This window comes from Globicephala melas, chromosome 16 (assembly GCF_963455315.2).
Source record: "Globicephala melas chromosome 16, mGloMel1.2, whole genome shotgun sequence".
NCBI classification, from domain to species: Eukaryota; Metazoa; Chordata; class Mammalia; order Artiodactyla; family Delphinidae; genus Globicephala; species Globicephala melas.
The window spans coordinates 24,859,951-24,883,146 of NC_083329.1; the positions used below are offsets into that span (position 1 = coordinate 24,859,951).

Genomic DNA, 23,196 nt, shown 5'->3' on the forward strand with positions numbered 1-23,196 from the left:
AGCAGCCCGGCCAGACTGGGCTTCCTTTCCTGGTCTCTCCCCTGCCTCAGGGGGTCTTCCTGGCTTTCCTCTCACTCCGGGAGCCCGTGACCAGCAGGATGCCACCTCCTTTCCCCAGCGAGAGCCTGCTTCTCCGGCCTGTGCGTCCTCTCCTTGCAGCCCGTTCCCTGGTGGACCTCTGCGTGGGGAGCCCTCTGCGTGGGGAGCCCTCTGGGTCAGGATGTCAGTGGCGCTTCACAAGCCTGGGCAAGCCACTTAAGCCCTCAGGACCTCAGTCTCCTCATCCATAAAATGGGTTAACACCACCTCTGCCTACTTCAGAGCACTGAAGGGCAAATGTCTGTTCAAGAAAGGGCAGAGGGAGGGGAAGCACGTGTAAAAACAGGTGGTCCAGACACAGGAACTGTTAAATGCCTTTCCTGCCCCCTCCCTGCAGCCTCTCCCTCTTTTCTGTCTCCAGCACCAGCCCCTTCGCTGGAATGTCCGGGGAAGGAGCACAGCATGTCTCACCAAGAGAAAAGAAAGGGAAAGAAAATTAAAAAGAAGAGAAAAGAAAAGGGAAGCTGACTTGTTTGGGTGCCATTAGCATGAACATCTCTTGGTTCGGGGCTCTGAGCATTTGCCGCTCCTTGGAGGTTAAACGAATCCCAGTAAATGAGTCCAGAGCTTGCCAGTTCCTGTGGGTCAGTGTCACCCTGAAAACATGATTGTTTCCAGATGAGCCCTGTTCTAACATTGTGTGCACAACAGGCTTTCCCTAGGTGGACGGCACTAGACAGAGACCAATGCTGGTTTGGTGTCTGAAAGCCCAAAACTCTGCATAGGGGGGCTGGACTTGCCCCTATGTGGCACTCTGCTGCCAGCAGCATGGCGGGGTCCTTAAGAAGAAGCCCCTTCCTTTGGTTTTAGGGGGTTCTGCAGGGTCCGAGTTCAAACGGGCCTTTGGCATTTGGGTAACAACAGAGATGGGGTCTGGTCCAGGTGTGAAAGAATAATAATTTCTATAGCATTTTCTGTGCTGGGCACTATGTGAACCCCCTTTATGAGTGCTGTATGTTTCATCTTCCCCAGATCCTAATGGGTTGGTAGAGTTATTATCCTCTTTCTACAGACAGAGAAATAGAGGCTCGAGAGGTAAAGGGAGTAGCTCAGGATGACCACCCAGCTAGCAAGTAGCGGAGAGTTGAACTGGAGGCTGTCCGCTTCCAGCGCCTGTCCTCACCCCGCAGGCAGCAGCATCCTAAGAGGAAGGGCCAAGAGACGAACTGTTTATATCACGTGGGGGAGGGGGAGGCCTCAGGAGTCCCTGTTTAAATGGGGGAAGGGTGTGATGCTGGGTTGGAGGAACCCCGTCCCTTTCCCCCAGCCAGGCCTGACCTGTGGACCATCTGGTGACCAGCTATCCTGGTTTGTCTGCAACCTTCCCAGTTTGAGCCCTGAAAGTCCCATGTCCCAGTTTGCCCAGGATGGTTGGTCACTGTGGTCTTGGTCACCCCCGGACCAGTTGCAGAGAAGGCTGAGTGGCCTGATGGAGCTGTGTCAGGACAGCCTGGGAGGCCTTTCCGATTACATTAGCTTCTGGTAGCACTAGAGGGAGACGCTAGCCCTCGCCTCCCCTCCCTTTCTCCTTCCTGTGACTCCCTGGGAGATAGTGATTCAGCAGCAAGTCGAAAGCAGGCTACACTGTGACCTACCAGGAGTGGAATCACCAGCGGTATAGGGGCTGTCAGCACCACCTCCAGGCAAGAGCTGAGCAAGGAGGGGAGGTGGGAAGGGGGTCTTGAGTGGTTCAGGACCTGGACTCTGACAGACGGCCTGCTGTCCTGCCCAGGCCAGGACTGATTGCAGGGCAGCAGGAGGTGGGCATGCCAGAAGGGAGAGCCCTGCCTTTCCCCCTCACCGTGCCCTGGTATGTGAGGGATGGGGGAGTCCCAGCCACTGGATACCTAAGCTGCTTCTCATACTCAGCGGCTAAAAATACGCAAAGGCTTTGCTAAAAGGTGCCCAACGGAAACCTACAAGAGGTTTCCTATTAGGGCCGCGCCTGCTCGGGCTGGAGGCCAGATGCTGTGTGAAGGATTCCTATGCCTGCCATTCTGACCACCCAGTCCCAGCCTGGCACCTCCCCTGCCAGGGCCTCAGCTTCCACTCCATTAACCCATGTGCTTCTCAGGCCCCCAGGGCCTTGCGTTGCCCTCCCTCCCCTGCACCCACTGGGTGGCAGCATTTGGGGTTTGGTCTTGACCCCCAGAGCAAGGCCCGGGTCCTCGGCCACCCAGTCGCAGCCTCACCTACTCACTGTGCAACCTTGAACAGGTTGTCTAGCTTCTCTAAGCTTTGCTGTCCTCACCTGCAAAGCAAGGAGACCACAGGATCCAGAAGCCCTTGGTGGGAAGGGCTCGCGCTCTGGCTGAAGAAGAGGCCGCCCAGGAGATTTGCCTGGAAGCTCAACCTCATTGTGCTCACGGAGCGGAAATGTTTCTTAGGCGTGGCTGGGGTCCTGCTGGAGATTATGGTACAGTGACTGCAGTGCCCCTTGGCACAACTCCTGCCCACCTGTCAGGGTTGTAGTGACTGGGCAGAGACTCTGCTGGGCCCCAGGCTCTCAGCCAACACTGGCCCAGCCTCGGGACCCCCAGCGGGTGGATGCAGACACAGTGCTAGGTCAGGTCGCGATGGGGCCCCACGTCTGAATTTGTAACTGGCTCTCCAGGTGAACCTGTTGAATGACCAGGTCGAGAGTTGCTGACGGGGCCTGGCACAGAGCGGGCCCTCGGCCCCTGTGAACTATGTCCCTCGCCTACTCCTGAGCCTTAGCGGGCTTCCCTGTCACACGGTAATGACCTGCCCATCTCCCCTCGGGGGCTGTTGACAAGCTCAAAGAGAATCCTGGGCAGCTGCAGCTGCACAAACAGGGGGAGAAGATGGCCATCACTGCGAGGAAGCCACCCCCCGTCTGGACTGCTAGCAGCCAGGGGTTGGGCAGTGAGCCATTGTGGTCCCCAGCCCAGAGGCTTCTCCTGCAAGACCAGAAGGAAAATGGTGGGGCAGGGGAGGGCATTTCCCCCTTGCCCTCCACTCTCTGCCCTTCCCCAGGCCCCACTCTGCAAAAAAGCCTGAGAAACAAATTCTCTCCTTGGGAGATGCAAGTCTGCTAGGCAGGACATAGCCTCCGTACAATGTTCTCCTCCTCACTGGGAATTTTTCCCACAGTAGAGCTTCAACCGGCACAGCCAGGCACTCCGGACAGTCTCTCCCCGTCTCCCTTCTGCCCCAGGGAGGTGACCCTGGCTCAGGCTTTCCTGGACTGCCAGGTCGAGGATGGGGGCAGATGGGAACTCTCCCACCTGCCTTTTGGAGGCAACAGATTCAACAGGTTCCCCTTTCCCCCCATCCTTGTTACAGTATCATTCGGGCACGTGGGCTTATGAACCACAGCCCTTGCCCAGCTTGGATGACCTTGGGCAGTGGCTGAACCTCTGTTTCCTCATCCGCAAAACGGGGATGATAGGACCTCCATAGTGTGGATGTGAGGATTGAAAGAGGCTTGAAATACCAAGGAGGTTCTCAAACAGGACCGCTGGTAAGGGGAAGGTATCAGAAATGCATGTTCCGGACCTCAGCCCCAGCATTCCGACTCACTGGTTTCTGAGTCCAAACTTTGGGAGACATAGAAGCCTCGGAGAGGGGGATCCCCTCATCCTTGGCTGTGCAGGCAGATCACCTTGGAGCTGAACAAATGCCCCCAAAGCCCAGGCCGCCCCCCAGATTCATAGGCTCAGAATCTCGGGGAGTGTCCATGAGGGTGACTCCCTTCCCGGTGAACCTGCTGCCCTTTCCTCCAAGAGACCCCCCTCTTTCCAGCTGGCAGACCTAGCTGGCCTGTTGGCATATTTTCTTTGATCCCAGGGGAAACGGAAGGCATTTCCTCTAGTCTCCACATGGATCACCAGCCAGCCCCACCTGAGCACTTAACAGACCTCCAGCGTCGTAGAGGCTCCCCTGAGGATTGGCGGAGGAAGGGGTGCTGGGAGGGGCCGAGGGCAGGAGGGCAGTGGGGGCAGGATTTGGAAAGTAGCCTGCTGCTGAGTCTGGGTTAAGTCCTTGCTGCAGAGCAGGGAAGGCTCCAGGCTGGGGCAGCTCAGGGCACCAAACAGTTATTGTCAGTGACAGGATTTGCATCCAGTGCTCACTTACTCAGAAGCTCAGCCTTTGTTCCTGTCCACGCAGTACGCTCTGCCTCACCCCTACTGAATCCCAGGTTCCCAGCCGGAGCTTTTCTGGTCAACATTCAACCTACAGCCCCTATTTATCCATCACTTATGCCAGGCCAAGGGATGCAGTGGGAGGGAACAAGCCACAGTGTGACCTCAGGGAGCCTTGGGTCTAGGATGGGGGCAGACTTTAATCAAAGGGTCACACAAATCTGTAATTACGCAGAGGCCAGCAGAGGGAGGATGTCGGGGAAGACAGGTTGAGGAGGTGACATTTCAGTCGTGACTTTAAAGGCTGAGTGAGCAAGAGCAAGCAGTGTAAACAACTGGGAAGGGAAGCGCTGCCGGGGAGGGGAGCGGGCTCCCGGCGCGGGGCAGGACCTGGGTTCTAGCGACCACCCCCGGGGCCTCAGTTTCCCTATTAACGAACTGGGTGGAAACGTGCCTCACCCTCCCCCATCGGAGGACGGACGGGGGAAGGTGCCTGGGAAAGGGCACGAGCGGCCCACCGAGCCCATCCAGTTGGGCCGGGGCGGGGCGGGGCAGGGGTGCTCGCTGCGGGCGGCGGGGAGGGGCGTGGAGGGGCAGGCGGACCGCGCCTGGAGGCCGGGCTGGCTGGGACCCGCGGGCAGGCGCGGCGCGCAGTGCGTGCGGCTGCGGAGCGCGCGGCTCGCCGGCCGCCGGCATCACATGAGCATCTGGCCCGTGGGTGCCCGGCAGCCGCAGCCCTGCAGCCCAGCGGCCGCGCGCCTCCGCACGACCCTAACCATGTCTGTCTGTTGTTGCTTCTTTTTCAGGGACTATGGCAGTTCCAAGAGGAAATCAGGTAAGGGAGCATCCGGGCGTTCTTCCCTCCAGCCTCCCCTCCCGCTTCGTGCACGCGCCGCTCCGACCCTAAGGAGGACTTTCTGGGGGCTTGTCCTCGCCCGCCTGCCCTGTGGTCCTGTGGGCCAGGGTACTCCCTGTGGTTGCCCCCCTCCTCAGTCCACGCCCCCTAAGACCTCTGGTACTCGCGCCTCCTCCTCGCACCGCGCCCCTCGGGCTCTCCCGGTGGGGGTGGGAGCGGGTGCATGGGAAGTGTGGGGATGCCTGTGAAGGGCCTAAGCCCCCGCGACGGGTGCAGCCGGATCCTTCTCCTGGGCCTGCGGGGCCAACTCCTGGGCACCTCTGTGGTTTCTCCCTCGGTCCTTCCCGCGGTGCGGCAGCGATGGAAGGGTTAATAGAAACGAGAGGCTAGGTTTTCGCCGTGGGAAGGTGAGATCCAGGACCGAAAAAGGGCGGAGGGGAACGGAGGGGAATCGTGCTGCAGAGACTGGGTTTTTAACGGCTACAGCGCAGACCTTCCCCTCCTTCCCCAACTCTGAGCGCTTTCTCCACCGTGCCGGGGTGGAGGCTCTGCGTGGTGGCCCTCAGAGACACCCGATGGGAGGCCACCGACCCGCCCTGGCATCGGCCCGGCAGGTGCCGGGCTTACTCCGAGTTTGCGAAGCGGGTGGAGACGGGGAGCGTCGGGGCAGGTCCATGGACGCTGGACGTTGTGTTTAGGACGCAGTCGGCTGGGGTCAGAGGAGGATTCTCTCTGGGTGGGGGAGGAGGGACTAGGCAAATGCCAGCACGTGGGCGGGGCGCAGTTAATTGGGAGAGGGTGGCCCCTTGTACTTAGGGCTGTGTGTACTGGGAGTTGGGGCGGGGAAGGGAATGCAGCGATCTGTGTGGGCTTGTGTGTTGTCCGTATTTATGGGGGTGCGCAACCATCTGGGGCTCTGGCCTTGGGGATGTGGGAAGTGTGTATGAACACCTGGCTTACATTAATGGCTCACGTTGTAGCGAGATACTTGTGTCCAGGTGCTTTGAACTGTGGATCAGAAGAGGTATGTGTGCCTGTGTGTGATGGATGGGCTGTGAATTGGGCTAGTTGTAATTGCATGGTGCGTTTCTGAGTGTGGGTCCGTATGTTTTGTGTGTATAAGTGCTTGCTTATATATTCACTGGGATGAGGAAAGATGTGTCCTGGCTTACATATGGGGGGAACGTGTGTGTACAGGGGGTTGTGTGTGTTCATGTGGGGCTTCATAGTTGTGTGCTCTTGAGAGTATGTTTACTTGTTTGGGGGTGTGTGTGCCAGTGTGTTAGGATGTATCCAGTTGTGGGTTGGTGTGTGTTTGTGTCTAGCTGTGGGATGAGACTGCGTGTGCACACATGCCTGTCACCTGGGGAGGGGTGCTTCAGGTATGCCCACCCCTGGTGCAGAACAGCATTTCCTCCCTGAACAGGGGGTGAGGCTGCCTCATGAACTTGAGGAATTGCAGCATCTCCTCAGCTGTCACTTGCAGCCCGAGTCATAGGTGGGGGAACCTGGAAGGAGGGGCAAACATGGGATTGCGTTCTGTCACACCCCTCTCCCCAAGAAACTTGCCCTGGGCCTCAGAGGTGTAGTGGCTGGTTGAGCCTGGGCTCAGATTCTTTTTTTATAAATTTATTTATTTTTGGCCGTGTTGGGTCTTCGCTGCTGCATGCGGACTTTCTCTAGTTGCAGCGAGGGGGGCTACTCTTCGTTGCGGTACGCGGGCTTCTCATTGCAGTGGCTTCTCTTGTAGCAGAGCACAGGCTCTAGGCACGCGGGTTTCAGTAGTTGTGGCACACAGGCTCTAGAGCGCAGGCTCAGTAGTCATAGCACACGGGCTTAGGTGCTCCGTGGCACGTGGGATCTTCCCGGACCAGGGCTCGAACCCGTGTCCCCTGCATTGGCAGGCAGATTCTTAACCACTGTGCCACCAGGGAAGCCCTGGGCTCAGATTCTGGCTCTGTGTGACCTCAGGCAATTTTCATAACCTCTCTGCCTAGGTTTTCTCTTCCTAAAAAAACACAGATAATGATGGTCTCTACCTCACATGTAGAAGATTCAATAAGTTAATGTGGAAAAGCCCGTAGGACCCAATAACTGCTGTAGAAGTGTCAGTTTATTGTCATCAGCATTATTTTCTGAAGCCCTGGGACCCTGGGTGAGTCCCTTCTCTACTCTAGGCCTCAGTTTCCAACTATAAAGTCAAGGGCTGGGCCTCCTAACCTCCCAGCTGCTCTACCCTCAATCTCTAAGGCTCAGGTTCTGTGCTGCTTCCTAAGCAAGACAGGGCCCCACCCAGGGAAAGCTTCCCCGGTTTCTCTGCCTTCCACTCTCCAGCCAGGAAAGGGATGGATGGAAAAATTTAATTTACGCTGCTTATGATAATGGCCACTTAGTGTCATGGTTAAAAGTGCCAGGTCTGGAGCCAGACTGCAGGAGCTCAGAGTCTGGCTTTTCAGACCTTGGGCAGACTTCCTACCCTCTCTGACCCTGTCCTCCCTTCTGTCAATTGGGGATAATATTCTTATCCATCTGGTAAGGTTAATTTTATGTGTCGACTTGGCTGTGCCCAGATATTTTGTCAAGCATTTTTCTGGATGTGTCTGTGAAGGCGTTTGTTTTTGAATGAGATTCACTTTTAAATCAGTGGACTTTGAGTAAAGCAGATTACCCTCCCTAATGGGGGTTGGCCTCATCCAAACAGTTGAAGACCTTAAGAGAAAGACTGACCTCCCCCAAGCAAGAAGGAATTCTGCCAGCACCTTTGGACTTGAACTGCAACTCTTCCTTGCGTCTCCAGCCTGTGAGTCTACGCCGTCAGGCTGTGGGCTCACCAAGCCCCCCCAATCACGTGAGCCAGTTCCTCTCTCTCCCTCCCTCCCTCGCTCGCTCGCTCGCTCTTGCTCTCTCTCTTTCTCAATATTCTGTTCTGTTTCTCTGGAGAACCCTGATCAATACACACCTTATATGGTTATGATGAAATTACGTAAACTTCTATATGTAAGTGTGCTTAGACCACTGCCTACAGTGAGAACTGGACAGTTCTCCCAAAGTGCTAGCTACTGTTATTATTTAGTGAGCATCTACTATGTGCTGGCAACTTTACATATATTTCTTTATTTGCTGCCCAGAGCCATGTTGCATGGTGGCTGGTAGGATTCGCATTTCACAAATGAGAAGCTGTGTCTCCGAGGGTGGCTGCCTGGAGTCTGTGGCAAAGTGAGGGTTTGAGTTCACACTTTGGGCTTCACTCTGCTCTGTGATGAAGCGCGTGAAGCTTCCCAAGGTCGCTCCAGTCAGGGATGTTTGCGTGGAGAACATGAATGCTTGTTCCCTGGTCATTTCTTGTCACATTTTAGTCCTCGAAGCCCCAGCCCATCCTTGGAGGATCTCCTGGAGGGATCTCCTATTGAGCACAGAGCCAGGACTACAAGGCAGGCCTGGGAGGGTGGAGTCAACAGGAAGAAAGTTCTCAGGCGGCTGACAGCCTCACAGAGGAGGCAGGACTGGCGACCTTGAGACCCCGAAGACAGTGTAGCCTCAAATTTATTTCTGCTCCTTCGCTCCACAGAACCTGCTCCTTCCCGCATCTTCCTTCTCGCTCCATCCACCCTGTTGCTCAAGCCCAGCATCGGAGAGGTCATCCCTGACTTCTCCCTTCCTCTCACTTGCCCACCTGACCTCCAGATCCATCCCCTTCTCCCACCTCCACCGTCACACCTGTTGGAAGCTCCCTTCCGTCTCTCAGGAGGACCCCAGCTTCCTCCTCAGCCTGTCTGCTCCCACCCCAGCCCCTCCACACCGCAGCTAGAGTGAGCTCTTCCACACATGGATCAAATAAAGTGCTTTTCTGCCTAAATTCCAAGATTTCCCATCCCACCCAGAAAAACTCCTTATCCCGGGCTTGCAGAGCCGTGTGTGCTTTGGCCCTGCCTGCCACCCTGCCCCAGGCTCTGCCCTCATCCCCATCCCCCCTTCCCACCCCAGCCCTCTGCTCAGCTGCTCCCATCACCTTCCATTCCTTAAACACTTCGGGTTCGTTCTCTCCACAGTCTTTGCATTTGCTGTTCCCTCTGCCTGAATACTGTTCCCCATTCTTCCATATGGCTAGCTCCTTAAGATTTCTGCTTGTCACCTCAGAGAAGCTGTCCCTGCCTCCACTCTCTAGCTGCCCCTTTAGGTCTCCCTGCTTCTTGCACATCACTAACCGCACTCTATCTTGTGGGTTTTCTTGTTCATTATCTGTGTCCCACCACCTTGAAGGCAGAGACCTTGCGGCAGGGCTCGCACCAGTAGCAGGGTCCCCTGGTGCTTGTTGAATGGGAGGGTGGATGGAAGAAGGCGTGGGTGCATGAATGACGCTGCAGGTCAGGTAAGAGAGGTCGCTGCAGCCTCTAGTCAGGAACATTATCCAGGAAAAGGAGGAGTTTTTCTGATTAGGGGTGGAGAGCAGGGGCTTTGCTAATCAAGAGACAGCATTTGCGCAAAGATGGGGGAGCAGGACCAAGTGCAGCTTGTTTGGAGACCAGATACTGCAGCTGACCTTATTGAGCACCAGCTGTATGCCGGTACCTGTAAAGCGTTGAGGTTATAGGAATGTGCCTTTCTGCCCTCGAAGGGTTTGCAGTCCACTCTGGGTGATGAACTGTGCAGACAAGAATGTACTGTTGGACAGGGAAGCAAGGAAGTGGCATGGTTACCTGAGGAAGAGCAGTCCAGACCAAGGGCACAGCCAGTACAAGGGCCCAGGGGTGGGAGGTCTGTGGCTGGGTGGAACGTAGGGGAGGTCAGGGTGTTAGGAGGGGAGAGAGCAGCCATGTAGTGGGGATGCGGCAGCAGCAAAGACCGTGTAGGGCCTTGCCAGCCATTTTAAGGGTTTTGGCTTTCACTGTGAGTTGAAGAGCCCCTACGGGGTTCTGAGGAAAGGGGGACATAATCTGACTTAGATCCCAGAAGGATTTTTCTGACCGGTGAGTGGAGATGGTTAAGGGGAGGAGACAGGTGATGAGAGGATGAGGACTCTGGCAGCAATGGAGGGACGAGATGGATTTCCATGATCGGGTGTGGGCCGTGGGGGGCAGTTTATGTCAGGTTGCCTGGGCTCCCATTCTCAGCCGCACGACCTTGGGCAGATCACCTGAGCTCTGCGACCTCACTTGTTCTGTTGTATCAGTCAGGTTCAACTAGAGAAACAGAACCAGCAGGAGCTATCAAATTTCTGGCAAGGAACTGGCTGATGTGATTGGGGGCAGGTGAGGCAAGTCTGAAACCCAAGAGCCGACTGGGGTTGCCATCCACAGGTGAAATTCCTCCTGCAGGGAAGCCTCAGCTCTGCCTTTAAAGCATTTCAGCTGATGGACCCAGGAGCCCTCGGAGTATCAAGTATAATTTCACTGAAAGTCAACTAATTATGAACCTGATCCCACGTGCAGAATACCTCCCCAGCAATTCCTGGATTAGTGTGTGGTTGAATAACTGGGGATTGTAGCCTAGCCAGGGTGACGCATAAAAGTGATGGACACACCCATGAAAATGGAGTAGCAGCCACCTGCAGGAAGGTGCAGATGATTCAACGATGTGATGTAGTTAGAGGGCTTTGTGCTGGGCCTGGCAGTAGCAAGAGCCTGTTGCTGTTAGCTGTGATTGGCCGCCCCCCCCCCCCGGTGAGCACTGCTGCGGGAGCTCAGAGGTGGGCTGGAGCAGGCCCCCCCCCAGAGCAGGGGCTTCTCTTCAAACCTGAAAAGATGGGCTGGGGCGCCCAGAGTTCTGGGAAGCTGCCTGGCTCCGGCGCTGGTGGCTGGGGAGTTCTGACTTGCACCACGAGGGGGCGCAGGTGGCCACGGATCCTGTGAGATCATCCTGGCCCTGGGATTGTGTCTGAGGCCCCATCCCACCCAGGAGTCCTGTGATGAGCTGCAGCTCGTTTATATGCAAATGAGGTTGCTCAAGAGTGTTGCAAGTTTGTTCTTTTGGGCTAGTGTTGATGTTTCTCGTGAAATCCGGTTTACTTTATACTTTTCCTTGGAAACTTGGTGAGCTCTGCCTGCTTCCATTTTAGTACCATACAGTCTGCGTCATCGGATGGAGCTAATGAGATCAGCATTACTGTAGTTTCACTGCGGAGAAGCGTGCTGCTTGGAGTTCAGAGTTTAGGTTTTGGCATCAGACAGGGTTTGAACTCCTGCTCTGCCATGTGTTTGCTCTATGACTGGCAGCTGCTTAACCTCTGACCTTCATGCCCCCATATGGAAAACAGGGGTAAAAATAGTGCCTGCCTCTATTAAAGGTAAGGATTGAATTAGCAGGGGGCCCAGCACATAGCAGCTCCCAATGATAGCAGCTGCCGTTGTTGCTATTTTAAGTATTGATAGGTTCAGAAAGGAGGGGAGAAGTTGGTCCTACCTTGGATTTGAGACTAAAAAGACATGCTTGAAGCATTATTTTCATTCTTTGAGCCCAGGGCCTGGCCCCAGAGGAGACAGAACCTAGACTCAGAACATTCTGTAGAGTTAAGAACACAGGCTCTGGAGCCAGAATGCCTGGTTTTGTGTCCCAGCTCTGCCAGCTGTGTGGTCTTGGGCAAGTCCTAACTTCCCTGTGCCTCAGTTTCCTCATCTGTGGAATGGGTATAACGATAGCACTTCACCAGGTTGCTTGAGGCTTGAATATGTGTTAATACGTGTGAAGTGTCTGCTGCAGGAAATGCTAAGGGTTAAGCCTCTTCTATTATGAGTAGGAGGCAGCACCGTGGATATCTAGCAGAGGTCCACCGTGGAGGTCCCCCAGCAGAAGGGACCACTGGCTTTGGCATTTGCCCTCCTGCAGGAGAGACTCCTCTCAATCAGAGGGGGAAGGCAGAGTGTGCACCATCTCATAGTTGCCAGTCAGCCTCCCAATAACCTGGGCAGGTGGTCTTGTCCCCCTTTTAAAGACCAGGAGAGGTAGGTTCAGGAACCTGCCCGAGGTCACCTAGCCAGGTAGATGCAGGATTCGAATCTGGTCCTTCTGATCCAAACCTCTTTCCACTGAAGTCTGTTCCCTCCTAAGCTAAGACCCAAGGGATCCACAGGTGAACAGGACTGGGCCCTGGAGACCTCTAGCAGGAGGTTCCACAGACTGAGAGAGGGACTTCCCCAAGAGAGCCCCCCACTGCGGTTTCTAGAAGGAACCCATTGGTCACCAGGGATTCTTAATTGGGTAAAGGGTCCCTTTACAGGGTGTGACTAATATCCCCTTAATCTCTCTTTGTCTGAATTTGGTCTTTAATAAGGTGTATTTGTTTTAAAGCAAAACCTGCCCATAGGTTCTGGCTACTATAAAAAGTTAGTCTACCCTCCTCGTTTTATAGAGGAAGTAACTAAGAGAGGGCCTGCCACCTGCCCAAGGTGAGGGGTTGGGCAGAACCTGGCTTCCTGCTCATCACATTCCCACCAAACCCTGGAATGAGGCAGAGGTGTGAGGAGGGCCATGGTGAAGCAGAGAGAGCAGGTCTGTAAAGCCTCTGGTCCCTCGTCTTCCCACAGGATGAATGCCCTAGTAGGACAGAGAGCAGGGCCAGGCTCTCTCTTGACCCCCGGCCTGCCCTGCTCACCAGCCACAGAGGGAGAAGGGCAGAGACAAAGCAGACGGCAGCAGCCTTCACGCCTCTCCCGGAGGCTTTCATTTCTCTTAAGCGATTGCTGGTCTCCGGTCTCTGGCCCCACAGAGGTCGCAGCTCAATTGAGAAAGCAGGATGCTCTCAGTGATTCATTGATGAATGCAGGGCAGGTTGCGTTGTGATCCACAAGCAGCGGGAGTCAAATAGAAGGGGCTGGTGATTGGGGGGTGGGGGTACTAGCCAAGATGGGAGGGGCTGGAGATGCATCCTGGAGGATGGAAGGGGTTGCAATGAGCAGAGGGGTGGGCGGACGCCCCTGGTAGAAGGGCCGGGCCTGAGCAAGGACTTGGAGTCTGGGATGTGATTGAGAAGTTTGAGGGAAGAAGAGATGTCTAGCCGGGCAGAAGTGAAGGGCTAGGGAAGGGGAGGGCAGGAGATGTGTCTGGAAAGGAAACCTGGGAGAGTGTATCAGCAAGACTTTTCCTTTTTTTTTTTTTATACATTTATTTTACTTTATTTTTGGCTGCGTTGGGTCTTTGTTGCTGCGCGGGCTGTCTCTAGTTGAGGTGAGCAGGGGCTACTCTTCATTGTGGTGCGTGGGCTTCTCATTGCTGTGGCTTCTCTTGTTGCGGATCATGGGCTCTAGACGCGTGGTCTTCAGTGGCTGCGGCACGTGGGCTCAGTAGTTGTGGCTTGCAGGCTCAGTAGTTGCCACGCAAGGGCTCAAGAGCGCAGGCTCAGTAGTTGTGGCGCACGGGCTTAGTTGCTCCACGGCACGTGGGATCTTCCCAGACCAGGGCTCGAACCCATGTCCCCTGCGTTGGCAGGCGGATTCTTAACCACTGCGCCACCAGGGAAGTCCCAGCAAGACTTTTGCAAAGCTTTCTTTTCTGCCCGAGCCATCCATCCTCAGGGAGAAAGGCCCAGGCTGCTTAGAGAACACGGCCAAGACATGACTGGCACCCTCCAACGGCCAAAAGTGAACGTGTCTTGTGAAGGCATCGTGTTCTGGCACATCTCACCCGGGTTGGTGTTTTTAAATAATTTTTGTTTTCGTGGCTCTGGGTCCTCAGCCTGATGTCACCCTGGAGTTCAAAGCCAACTAATTGGAAGTGAAAGGAGGCTGATTGATTTGTCTGTTCCACAGCCAGCCAATGTGGCAGCAGTGTGATGGAGAAAGTGTGTGTCTGTGCCACGACTCCCCTGCCACTGACCTACTGGCTTGCACACACAAAGCAGGGGCGAGGGAGGTGAGGGCTCCCCGAGTCCTGGAATCCCGTATCTCACTCCCGGGAAGGAGGCAGCTAGCTGGTGTGTGGCCTTGATTCCCTCTGCCCTGCTTCTTTCTGCTCCCTCATTCCTATCACCCGACCTCTCCTGCTGGGGTAATGAGAAGATGGGCTGGAAGGGGACAGCATGGGCAAAGGCCCGGAGGTATGCTGAGAGTCCTGAGCCTGCTTGTTGAAGTGCAGGTTCGCAGGCCCTGCCCAGACCTACTGAATGAGCATCTCTGGGGGTGGCGGCCAGGAACACCAGGCAGTGGGCTCCCCAGGGATCCTGAGATAGAGGCGGGGTTGAATTTGGGGTGGGTCGTCCACGTGGGTTGATGGCAGTGTTCGGAGTAGTCAGGCAGTGAGGAGGCAGCAGGATCGGACCCCCAGGATGGGGCTGCTCCTGGAGGGTGCATTTAGTTGTGTCCCAAGTTGGGGGTCGGGGGCAGAACCAGTATGGGAAGGGGAGCGCAGTTAGAGGACAGAGAATGCTGGCCCGGCATTCGGGGCCTTGGAGAATGGCTCTCCACTGGGCCTGCCCAGCCACTAGCTTCCCTTCTGCCCTCATCAGGAGGCTGTGACGAGACCCCCGTCTGCCTTTTATTTCCACAAGGTTTTCCTCTTCAGAGGAGGAGACACCCACATTGTGGTCCAGCAAAGAAATGCTTCCCACCACGGCCCTCAGCCAGAAAATAACTTGTTCCCCACTTGGGCTTTTTGGCTTATAAACACGTGACAAACGAGGCAACATTTCCAGTAACAACAAAGCCAATGGAAAAACAAAGATTTGGGGGAAATGTGCATTATTTATTGTGTTAGCATCTTTTTCTGATCTAAAGTTACTTTGTTTAGAAATAGAAATGTGGCGTGTGTAACTCAGTTGGCTTGTGACATTTTTATAATTGGTCAGTTTTGAAATGTGACGGCAAAGAAAAATTTTCCAAAGTTTCAGTGAAACTTAGAAGTTTGTGGGGGAAAAAGTGTTTTTCCCCAACTCTTTCTGCTTTACCCTCGGGATCTTGTCATTGCCACATGTGACCCAAGCAGCTGGTATGAAGATGGATTTTCTTAATGTTAGAACTGGATTCTTTTTTTTTTTTTTTTTTTTTGCGGTACGTGGGCCTCTCACTGCTGCGGCCCCTCCCGCTCCGGACGCACAGGCCCAGCGGCCATGGCCCACGGGCCCAGCCGCTCCGCGGCATGTGGGATCCTCCCGGACCAGGGCACGAACCCGCGTCCCCCGCATCGGCAGGTGGACCCTCAACCACTGCGTCACCAGGGAAGCCCCCAGAACTGGATTCTTGTACCAAGAAAATTGGGCCGTGTTAGAAAGTCCCTTCACTTCCCTGTGCTCAGAAGGAAGAGACACCACCTCTTCGAGATGCTTCCTCCCAACGTTGCATCTGGCCAGTGGATGCTGTGTTGTAGGAAAAGGCCCCCTGCAGGTTTCTGGGAGCTGCCTTTCCTGTTAGCCAGGGTCTCCCCCTGGGCCCTGGACCACCTTAGGCTCCCTGAGTGTTGGGTCAGGGTCAGAGCTGGGTACCTAACTGTTCCCGGAAGGAAGGTGAGGTCCTTGCAAAGCTGTGATGACAGGCTAGTGATAAGAGGCCAAATTAGGACTATCTTGGTTGGCAATAGCCCCCCCCCCCCCGGGGAAACCTTGCAAACATGGCAGATATTAACATCTCTTGTCCCAGATCTGTCTGGGTGGGGCAGTTTCTCCTGGTCTGTCACCTCTCGGCCGTATACTGTCCCTCCCTGGAGCCTAGTGGCTCTGAGAGCCCTCTGTCAGTTCCTCATTTGCGTTTGGTCACAGGGTTCTGAGTACGAGGGCCCTTTCCCCATCTTCCTCAGTGACCTCGGTTTCTCTCTCTGCTCTAAGCCCGGGGCTCAGTTGATAGTAGTGGCAGCTCTCCCAGGGGTGAGGGTATGGCCAAACTGGTAAGAAGCAAGTTTCCGAATGGATGCTGGTACCAGACCCTGCTAGGATTAGGTGGCTCCTGCCAGACCTAGAGCTGACTCACTGGCACTGGCTGTGGCTTCGTGTAGATTTGTTCAGTGAACATCCGAGTACCTCCTCTGTGCCAGGCCCTGTGGTCCAAGCCTAGGGATACCAAGGTGGATACAGTGAGGTCCGTGTCCTCAGGAATCTCAGTTGGGTCAGGGAGGTGGGAAAGTAAACAGCAGTTATGATGTGATGTCCAAGTGCTACCATGGTGGAGGCGCAGCGGGTGGGATGTGAGGGAGCCTCCCCAGGGGAGGCATAGATATGCCTGTGGGTGGGGTGCTGAGTGAGACCTTCTACCCCCGGTTCCCTGAGGTTTTAAATGAGTCGGCCCGGAGAAGAGGGAGAGCGGCTTGCAGAGGCATCTGGTCAGTCTTAGCGTTGGCTGTGCAAGTGTCTCACATCCTCTAAACCGGGCTGGGGCACATCCTCCACATCCCCCTGGTACCTGCTGGGCAGTATCTCTGCAGAGATACCACTGTAGATGGTCACTCGTTCACTAAAGTTGTTGAAGCTTAAAAAGTTCTAATTATAAAATTAATACATGTGCCTGGGTTGGAGAGAACTTGCCCCAAAGGTCGCCTCTGAGCTGTTCCTTATTGTTAGGAGGACTCTGGCTTCCACTGGTCTCCTAGGGGACACGTGCCCTGCCTGTGACAGGAGGGCATGGATCCTGATTCCATACAGCTGCAGGGCCGTGGCCCGGCCAGCCAGATGCCTGGCACTCGGAAGTGTTAAGTACCTGACAACAGACGGGTCTCCATCGGGGAAATCTTCATCCAGTGGGTCTCCCTCGTAGTTGATGATTCAATGGGATTGACAGGACAGAGAGAGCAGCCCTTTCAAGGCACAGGTGAAGACCGGGGGACCCAGAAAAATGGCCTCAGCTTCTCACACTTGTGCAGCGAGCCGGGACAGAGCCCTCTGAGCACCGGTCTCCTTCCGGGCTTCTCCCCGGAGCGGAAGCTCAGTATTAGCCAGAGTCCCTGAGCTGTGGTGCCAAAGGGTTAACTTCGTGCTCCCCAGAGAGCTCGCACACTCCTGACCCTCTCCTGTCCTCCAGGCCCTCCCAGCTGCGGCCTCCTGGGCATAGCTCAGTCACGTGAGAGCCAGATGTGGGGATTTCCCAAGCAGTGATATGTGTGTGTGTGTGTGTGTGTGTGTGTGAGCGTGCACACACACACACACACACACACACACACACACACACACACTCACACTGCTCTGTTTACGTGGCATCCGAGAGCTCAGGGGATTGGTCCAAATGTACGCAGAGCAGGAGAGGGATGGGGGTGAGGAGAGGCCCCAGGCTCCAGCCACACACCCTGGGAGGCTGCCCCGAGCCCTGCTGAGCCCCGCTCCCACCAGACATCATAGATAAGCCAGTTGTTTTTGCTCAGACTCCCATTTCCTGCAGCATCCATCTTGCCATAGACCATATTGCTTATGTATAAAATTTTTTTTAAATCTCTTTGAAGGGCTTTACCACAGATGCTGGAAGCCCGCAGCCTTCCAGGGATGTTCTGCCGGGCCTGGGGGCCTGCCTATGAGTTACTCTGCACAGCACCAGCTAGGCTCAGGGCCTTTCCTGGCCTGAGGATGCCCGTATGTACCTCAGGCCACCCCAGCCAAAACCTAGACTAGAGGAAGTGCAGGGCCCTGGGGGCCAAGAAGGCCCTGGAGCAGTGGTATCAGCTAGACCTCAGTTTCCCCGTGAAACCCTTGGGACTCAGGGCATTGAGTGTGTGTCCTTCCAACAGCCACCATGGGCTTTCTGGGTACCACCTACTGTGTTCGGTGTGCCGTGAGGATGCTGACAGGGTTGAGACCCTGAAGGAACTTCAGATCTGATTGGAGAGACTCATAACAAATTTTGATTAGCGCCTACTATGTGCCAGACACTTGCTAGGACTACAACGCTATCCAGACGTTCTGGAGCCAGTTGACACAGAGACCCGTTGAACAATACAGAGACCCTGCCCAGGGCAAGATAAGGGCAGCCTGCAAACCTTGAAAAGGGCGTCACCCTCAACCTCAGTTCACAGGTGAACTCTGCCCCTGGCCCCTGCCCCCCTCATCCCCACCCCTATCCTCCTCTGGCAGTGTCCAGCCAGATGTCAGCTGAAGTATTGTGATCCCTGCTCCAAAGGTGGGGTCCAGTTACAGATGCGAGGCCTCCAGGTCTCAGCCCTGCTGCGTCCCCCCTTGCCCCCACGAGCCCGCACCCGGGGCCCTGCCTGCTATGTTTGGCTCCAGCTTTCCGGTAGGGTCTGGGCAGCCTGGGGCGATGAGTATACACTTGAGTGGCAGCCCTGGTGGCACCAGGCAGGTGGGTGAGGGAGCCACGCAGCCTCCCCCAAACCTACATGACCCCCGGAGCAGTCAGGAGTGCCTGGGAGAGTGTCTTTGATGGTAAATATCTGCGCCCCGTCCCTGAGGCTGGAGAGTCAGTTGGTCGTAGCCGGGAGCCTCCAGCTGGGCATGTGGTAGATGCTCGTTAGATAATTGGCGGTTGATTATTTATAATCTGTTAGTGAAAGTCCAGTCTGGGGAAAAGAAAACATTGCCTTTTTTGTGGCCCTGGGGTGGGATTGTCAGGCCTGGGTCCACCGCTGTTGACTCCATCTCTCAGGGCTCTTGTGGAGGGTGAGCCACGGGAGGGGGTGGACTGGCGGGCTGGGGGCTGGAGACGCAGCGGCTGCTTACTCCATCCTGCACCACTGGCCTCTGTTTCTGCTGCTGCCGCTGCCTCCTCCTCACGGGCTTTGGCGGGGGGAGCTGGTGGGTGGGGGAATGGGAGGGGGGGATACCCCAGTAAGTGGGGGAGGATCACCAAGGCAGCCACCCCAGGGAGGGGGGTGGCTGGGATCCGGGAACTCTGAACAGTGTTGAGTTTGTCTCTTCTGTGCACACCAGCACCCCGGCATGGGGAGAGGTGAGAGCCCGAGAGTGGAGGGGGAGGCCGCCACCCCAGGGGCTACTATGGGGTCAGGCAGCAGCTGTGGGAGCAGAGGCTCAGAGCCCTGCTGGCCTCCCGCACACAGTGCCCCTCTGTCCGCCCACAGCACCTGTGTTTAACCAGAAGCTGAGGGTTTTTGAGCAGGGTGGGAGAAGGAGGCAGACCTGCCTGCCAGGGCAGCCCCCCTGGGCAGCTGCGGTGCTCCCGGGGGCAGCCTGGGCCTCTGCCCACACCCACTTGGGCTGGGCTGTCTCTGCTGGCCCGCCTTGGCCTAGGTGGGTGTCCTTGGACTTAGTCCCTAAGGGGTTGTGGAGTGGCTCCAGCCCTCACGCACCCCATTCCCCACCTGAGCCGGGAGACTGACTGTGCTCTGACTGCATGGCTCAGCGGTCAGAGGGTCAGCGGTGCATTCCCGCCCCAGGTTGGGCTGCCCCGACATGGACTCTGGATTCTGGGAAAGGCAGCTCCTGGAGAAGGAGGCAGGCCCCTTCCTACTGAGAGTAAAATGAAAGGAGTATGGCTGCATTTACAAAGGGAAGCCCAACAGAAATAATTGAGCCTCCCTTGGCCAATGGCTGGGGAGGATCCAGAGAATGAGGTCCCCTGTTTTTAGGCTCCTTTGTTCCCCATTCCCAACCTGCTTGCCTGGGCTCAAGTCTGACCCATCACTCCCTTGCTGTGGGGCCTTGGGAAAAAGCTTAACTTTCCTGAGGCTTACTTTCTGCATCTGTAAAATACAGATTCTTATAAGGATTAAACGTTTAGTCAAACGTTTAACCCAGTACCTAGCATGCACGTTAAGAAAGTGGGAACTGGCGGCTTCCCTGGTGGCGCAGTGGTTAAGAATCCGCCTGCCAATGCAGGGAACACGGATTTGAGCCCTGGTCCGGGAAGATCCCACGTGCCGTGGAGCAGCTAAGCCTGTGCGCCACAACTACTGAGCCTGCTCTCTAGAGCCCGTGAGCCACAACTACTGAAGCCCGGCACCTAGAGCCCGTGCTCCGCAACAAGAGAAGTCACCACAATGAGAAGCCCGCGCACCGCAACAAAGAGTAGCCCCCGCTCGCCGCAACTCGAGAAAGCCCGCGCGCAGCAACGAAGACCCAACGCAGCCAAAAATAAATAAATAATTAATTAATTAAAAGAAAGTGGGGGGGGGGGCTTCCCTGGTGGCGCAGTGGTTGGGAGTCCGCCTGCCGATGCAGGGGACGTGGGTTCGTGCCCCGGTCCGGGAGGATCCCGCGTGCGGCAGAGTGGCTGGGCCCGTGAGCCGTGGCCGCTGGGCCTGCGCGTCCAGAGCCTGTGCTCCGCAATGGGAGAGGCCACGGCAGTGAGAGGCCCGCGTACCGCAAGAGAAAAAAAAAAAAAAAGAAAGAAAGTGGGAACTGGTATGCTTGTTCTAGCCTCAGCCCTGCCACTAACTTGCTGTGTGATCTTAGGCAAACTTCTCCTCTCTGGTCCTAAGTCCCCACATGCTCCTTCCAGCCTTTATTTAGCTCAGAATCCTGTGGCCCAGAACCCTCAGGCCCTGGGCAGGACCAGCTACATGATTTAGGGGACTTCTTGTTCATAAATTATTAAAGATTTCAAATTGGGAACAGAGGGTGTTAAACCAAGAGCAGGGCCCTGCTAAGTATGGGTCCCTGTGCGCCTGAGCAGATCACACCGCCTGAAGCCACCCCTGCCTTGGAGGCTGTGAGCGTAGAAGGCAGGGCCAGGGGTCTGGGCTGCTGGTGTAGCAGCATTGACCCCTCACCTCCCCAGTCCAAGGGCATGAGTTTTTCATGCTGTAGGTATTGATGAGCTGGAGGCTGCTGCTCACCCTGGAGCAGGCTGCAGAGAGCTGCCCCTGTGGGTAGCAGCTCACACACCTTACAGCAGGACACTCCCCAGCTTCCACCCGTGTGACTGGACTGGAAGTCGTGTTTGAGTTATTGCTTGTTCTCTGTCTTGACCATCTTAATTCATGCCATGCTTTTTCCGGATGCCATTTGTATCACTTTCACTGTTGTGCCACTGTCTCTGCTGCTCTGAGCATGATGACCTATTTCAGGCCCTATATATCATGTAGGTCAAGCTGCTCCTTCTTTGTGAAGCACTGTTAGCCCTCGAGGGCTCTGGTAAAGATTTGAGCTACTTCATGCCTATGACAGCACAGTGCCTGCCACAAGGGATGTGCTCTCGTGAAAAAGTAGCTCCTTCTCCTTCTACTGTTAAATAAAATAACAGGGCTAGCAGCTGTCAAGCCCTAATTAGTTGATGACCTGAAAGCAGTGGCTGAGTTCCCTGGTGGCCTAGTCAAAAAGGAAAAGAAACATATGGAGTCTAGGAAATTTAAGAAATCTAGCCCCATGTAAGGTTCAGTTGTACAAAAGGAGAGAAAAGACTAGAATACAACAGATATTTAGAAACCAGTTCAAGGCTGCAGTGAGGTAAGAACAATAGAATTCCCAAAGAGAGAGAGGTTTTGAGTATTCAAGTGCGCTGAGGTATTGAAGAATGGAAGGACACAGAGACAACAGGGGGGTATTCATTCCTGGCAGGGGCCCTGCTCCTCCTCCCCTCCCAGGAGCTCAGGGCCGGGGCTGTGTAAGCCGATAAGGCGGGTGACCCTGCCCTGGTCCCCCTGAGCCCTTGGTTTGCTTTCATTCTCCGAGGAGTTTATGCTGTTGGCTGTCCTCCTGTCTCTCCCACCTGGGCTTTCAGCCCACTCTGGATTTATTAGTTTGGATGGGTGGAACTTGCTTTACACCAGGGAAGAATTTCTGGAAGCATGGTTTGAGACTACATTTGGGTAAATTGAACCCAATTCTCCCTGCTCTGGAGTTACTCAACATTAAAAGAAACATTACAGAGCAGTAGGAGTCCCTCTTCTAACTTAAGTCTATTCAGTTGTTTGTAACGTAGTCCTCGGGGTGTATATGTGTTTGGGGGGAACGTCCTTAAAGTCAGGGGCCCCTGTAATATTGTTCTTTGATTTCTCATAATCACCTGGACTTGACAAGAGTCAGGTTCAGCACCTAAGTGTCATCAGGACTTGCAGGCACCTGGTTTTCTCTGGGCCTGGATTCTTGCTGGTCCAGCAAGCCAGGAGGAGTGGCTGTGGCAGGAACATGAGTCCTGTGGGATGACCATGGGAGGGACCCTGTCTCCATGCCTTCCGTCTCCCAGGCACACACTGCTTTAGTCATCAGCTTTGTCCCTGTCACCCACTCCCCTTCTGTGTTCCAGGGGCCTAATTCCTATCCCTCCAAAACCTTTCACAGGCACTAGGCCATTTCACTCTTTTTTTTCTCCCATTGCGGAGCACAGGCTCTGGACGCGCAGGCTCAGCGGCCATGGCTCACGGGCCCAGCCACTCCGCGGCATGTGGGATCTTCCCGGACCCGGGCACGAACCCATGTCCCCTGCATCGGCAGGTGGACTCAACCACTGCGCCACCAGGGAAGCCCCATTTCACTCTTAAAGCAGACCTACAACGAAAAAGACATGGTAGATATTTTTATCCCCATTTCACAGAAGGAAAAGGGGCTCAGAGATTTGCTAAATGCCCCAGAATCAGTGAGCTAAGTGAGAGGGTAAGCGCAAGAACCAAGATTTTTAAAAAATTCTTGCTCCAGTTCCTCTGTCTCATGTGCCTCCCGAGCGAACTGTTGCACTCCTTCACTTGAGTCTCCTATATTGAGCGTGTGTTCAAGTGGTTTTCCCTGGAAAGGTGGTCTGTTTCTCTGGAAAGATTTGTTTCTACTGTGGTGTACTTGCATTATGGAGACTAGCAGGTTACTACTGGAAGAGTCTAGAACATGAAACAAGTATCTTGGAGATCAGTGGGCCCAAAATGCTTGATTTTACAGATGTGGCCCAGAGAAGTCAAGCCATTTGCCCAAGGTCACACAGCCAGTTCTCAGCAAAACCAGTTGTGCAGATTCCCAGTCTCACGCCCCTTGCTTTCCACCAGGCCCCGTGACTCTGCTCTGTAGGGCCCTTGGTTCTGTCACCGGGGGGGGGGGGGGGGGGGGGGTAGAGACCGCAGGGAGGGCAGGAAGCAGTTGGTCTGTGTCACTCACAGCTGCTCATTTGGCTGCGCCTGTCTTTTGCTCCTTTGCCCCGTCTCTCCTTCTCACCATTTTCCCAGTCCTGAGCCAGCAGCCATGTCTGCCTCCTGGCCGAGGGGCCAGGGTTTGTAAGCCAGGGGGCCACTCCTCTGTTCATCGTAATGAGGCGGAGGGGGGTCCTTCCCGCCCTGGGCTGGAGAGAAGGCACTCCAAAGGGGGGAAATTTGGGGTGGGAGCCATGGAACTGGATT

At 55.3% G+C, this 23,196-nt stretch overlaps 1 protein-coding gene across 10 annotated transcripts in view; it reads left to right on the top strand.

The window, feature by feature from the left end:
* SH3PXD2A (SH3 and PX domains 2A) overlaps nucleotides 1-23,196 on the top strand; it is a 235,484-nt gene that overhangs the window by 147,650 nt on the left and 64,638 nt on the right. For 4 of the 10 annotated variants that reach the window (XM_030865530.2, XM_030865531.2, XM_030865520.2 and 1 more), the window contains one exon: nucleotides 5,012-5,040. In XM_030865530.2, the coding sequence (XP_030721390.2) occupies nucleotides 5,012-5,040 (29 nt within the window). Of the gene's footprint in view, nucleotides 1-4,522; nucleotides 4,533-4,664; nucleotides 4,695-4,982; nucleotides 5,041-5,387; nucleotides 5,469-7,872; nucleotides 7,910-23,196 lie in introns of those variants that run through there. The other 6 variants (XM_060286715.1, XM_060286721.1, XM_060286719.2 and 3 more) reach the window with 6 other exon arrangements.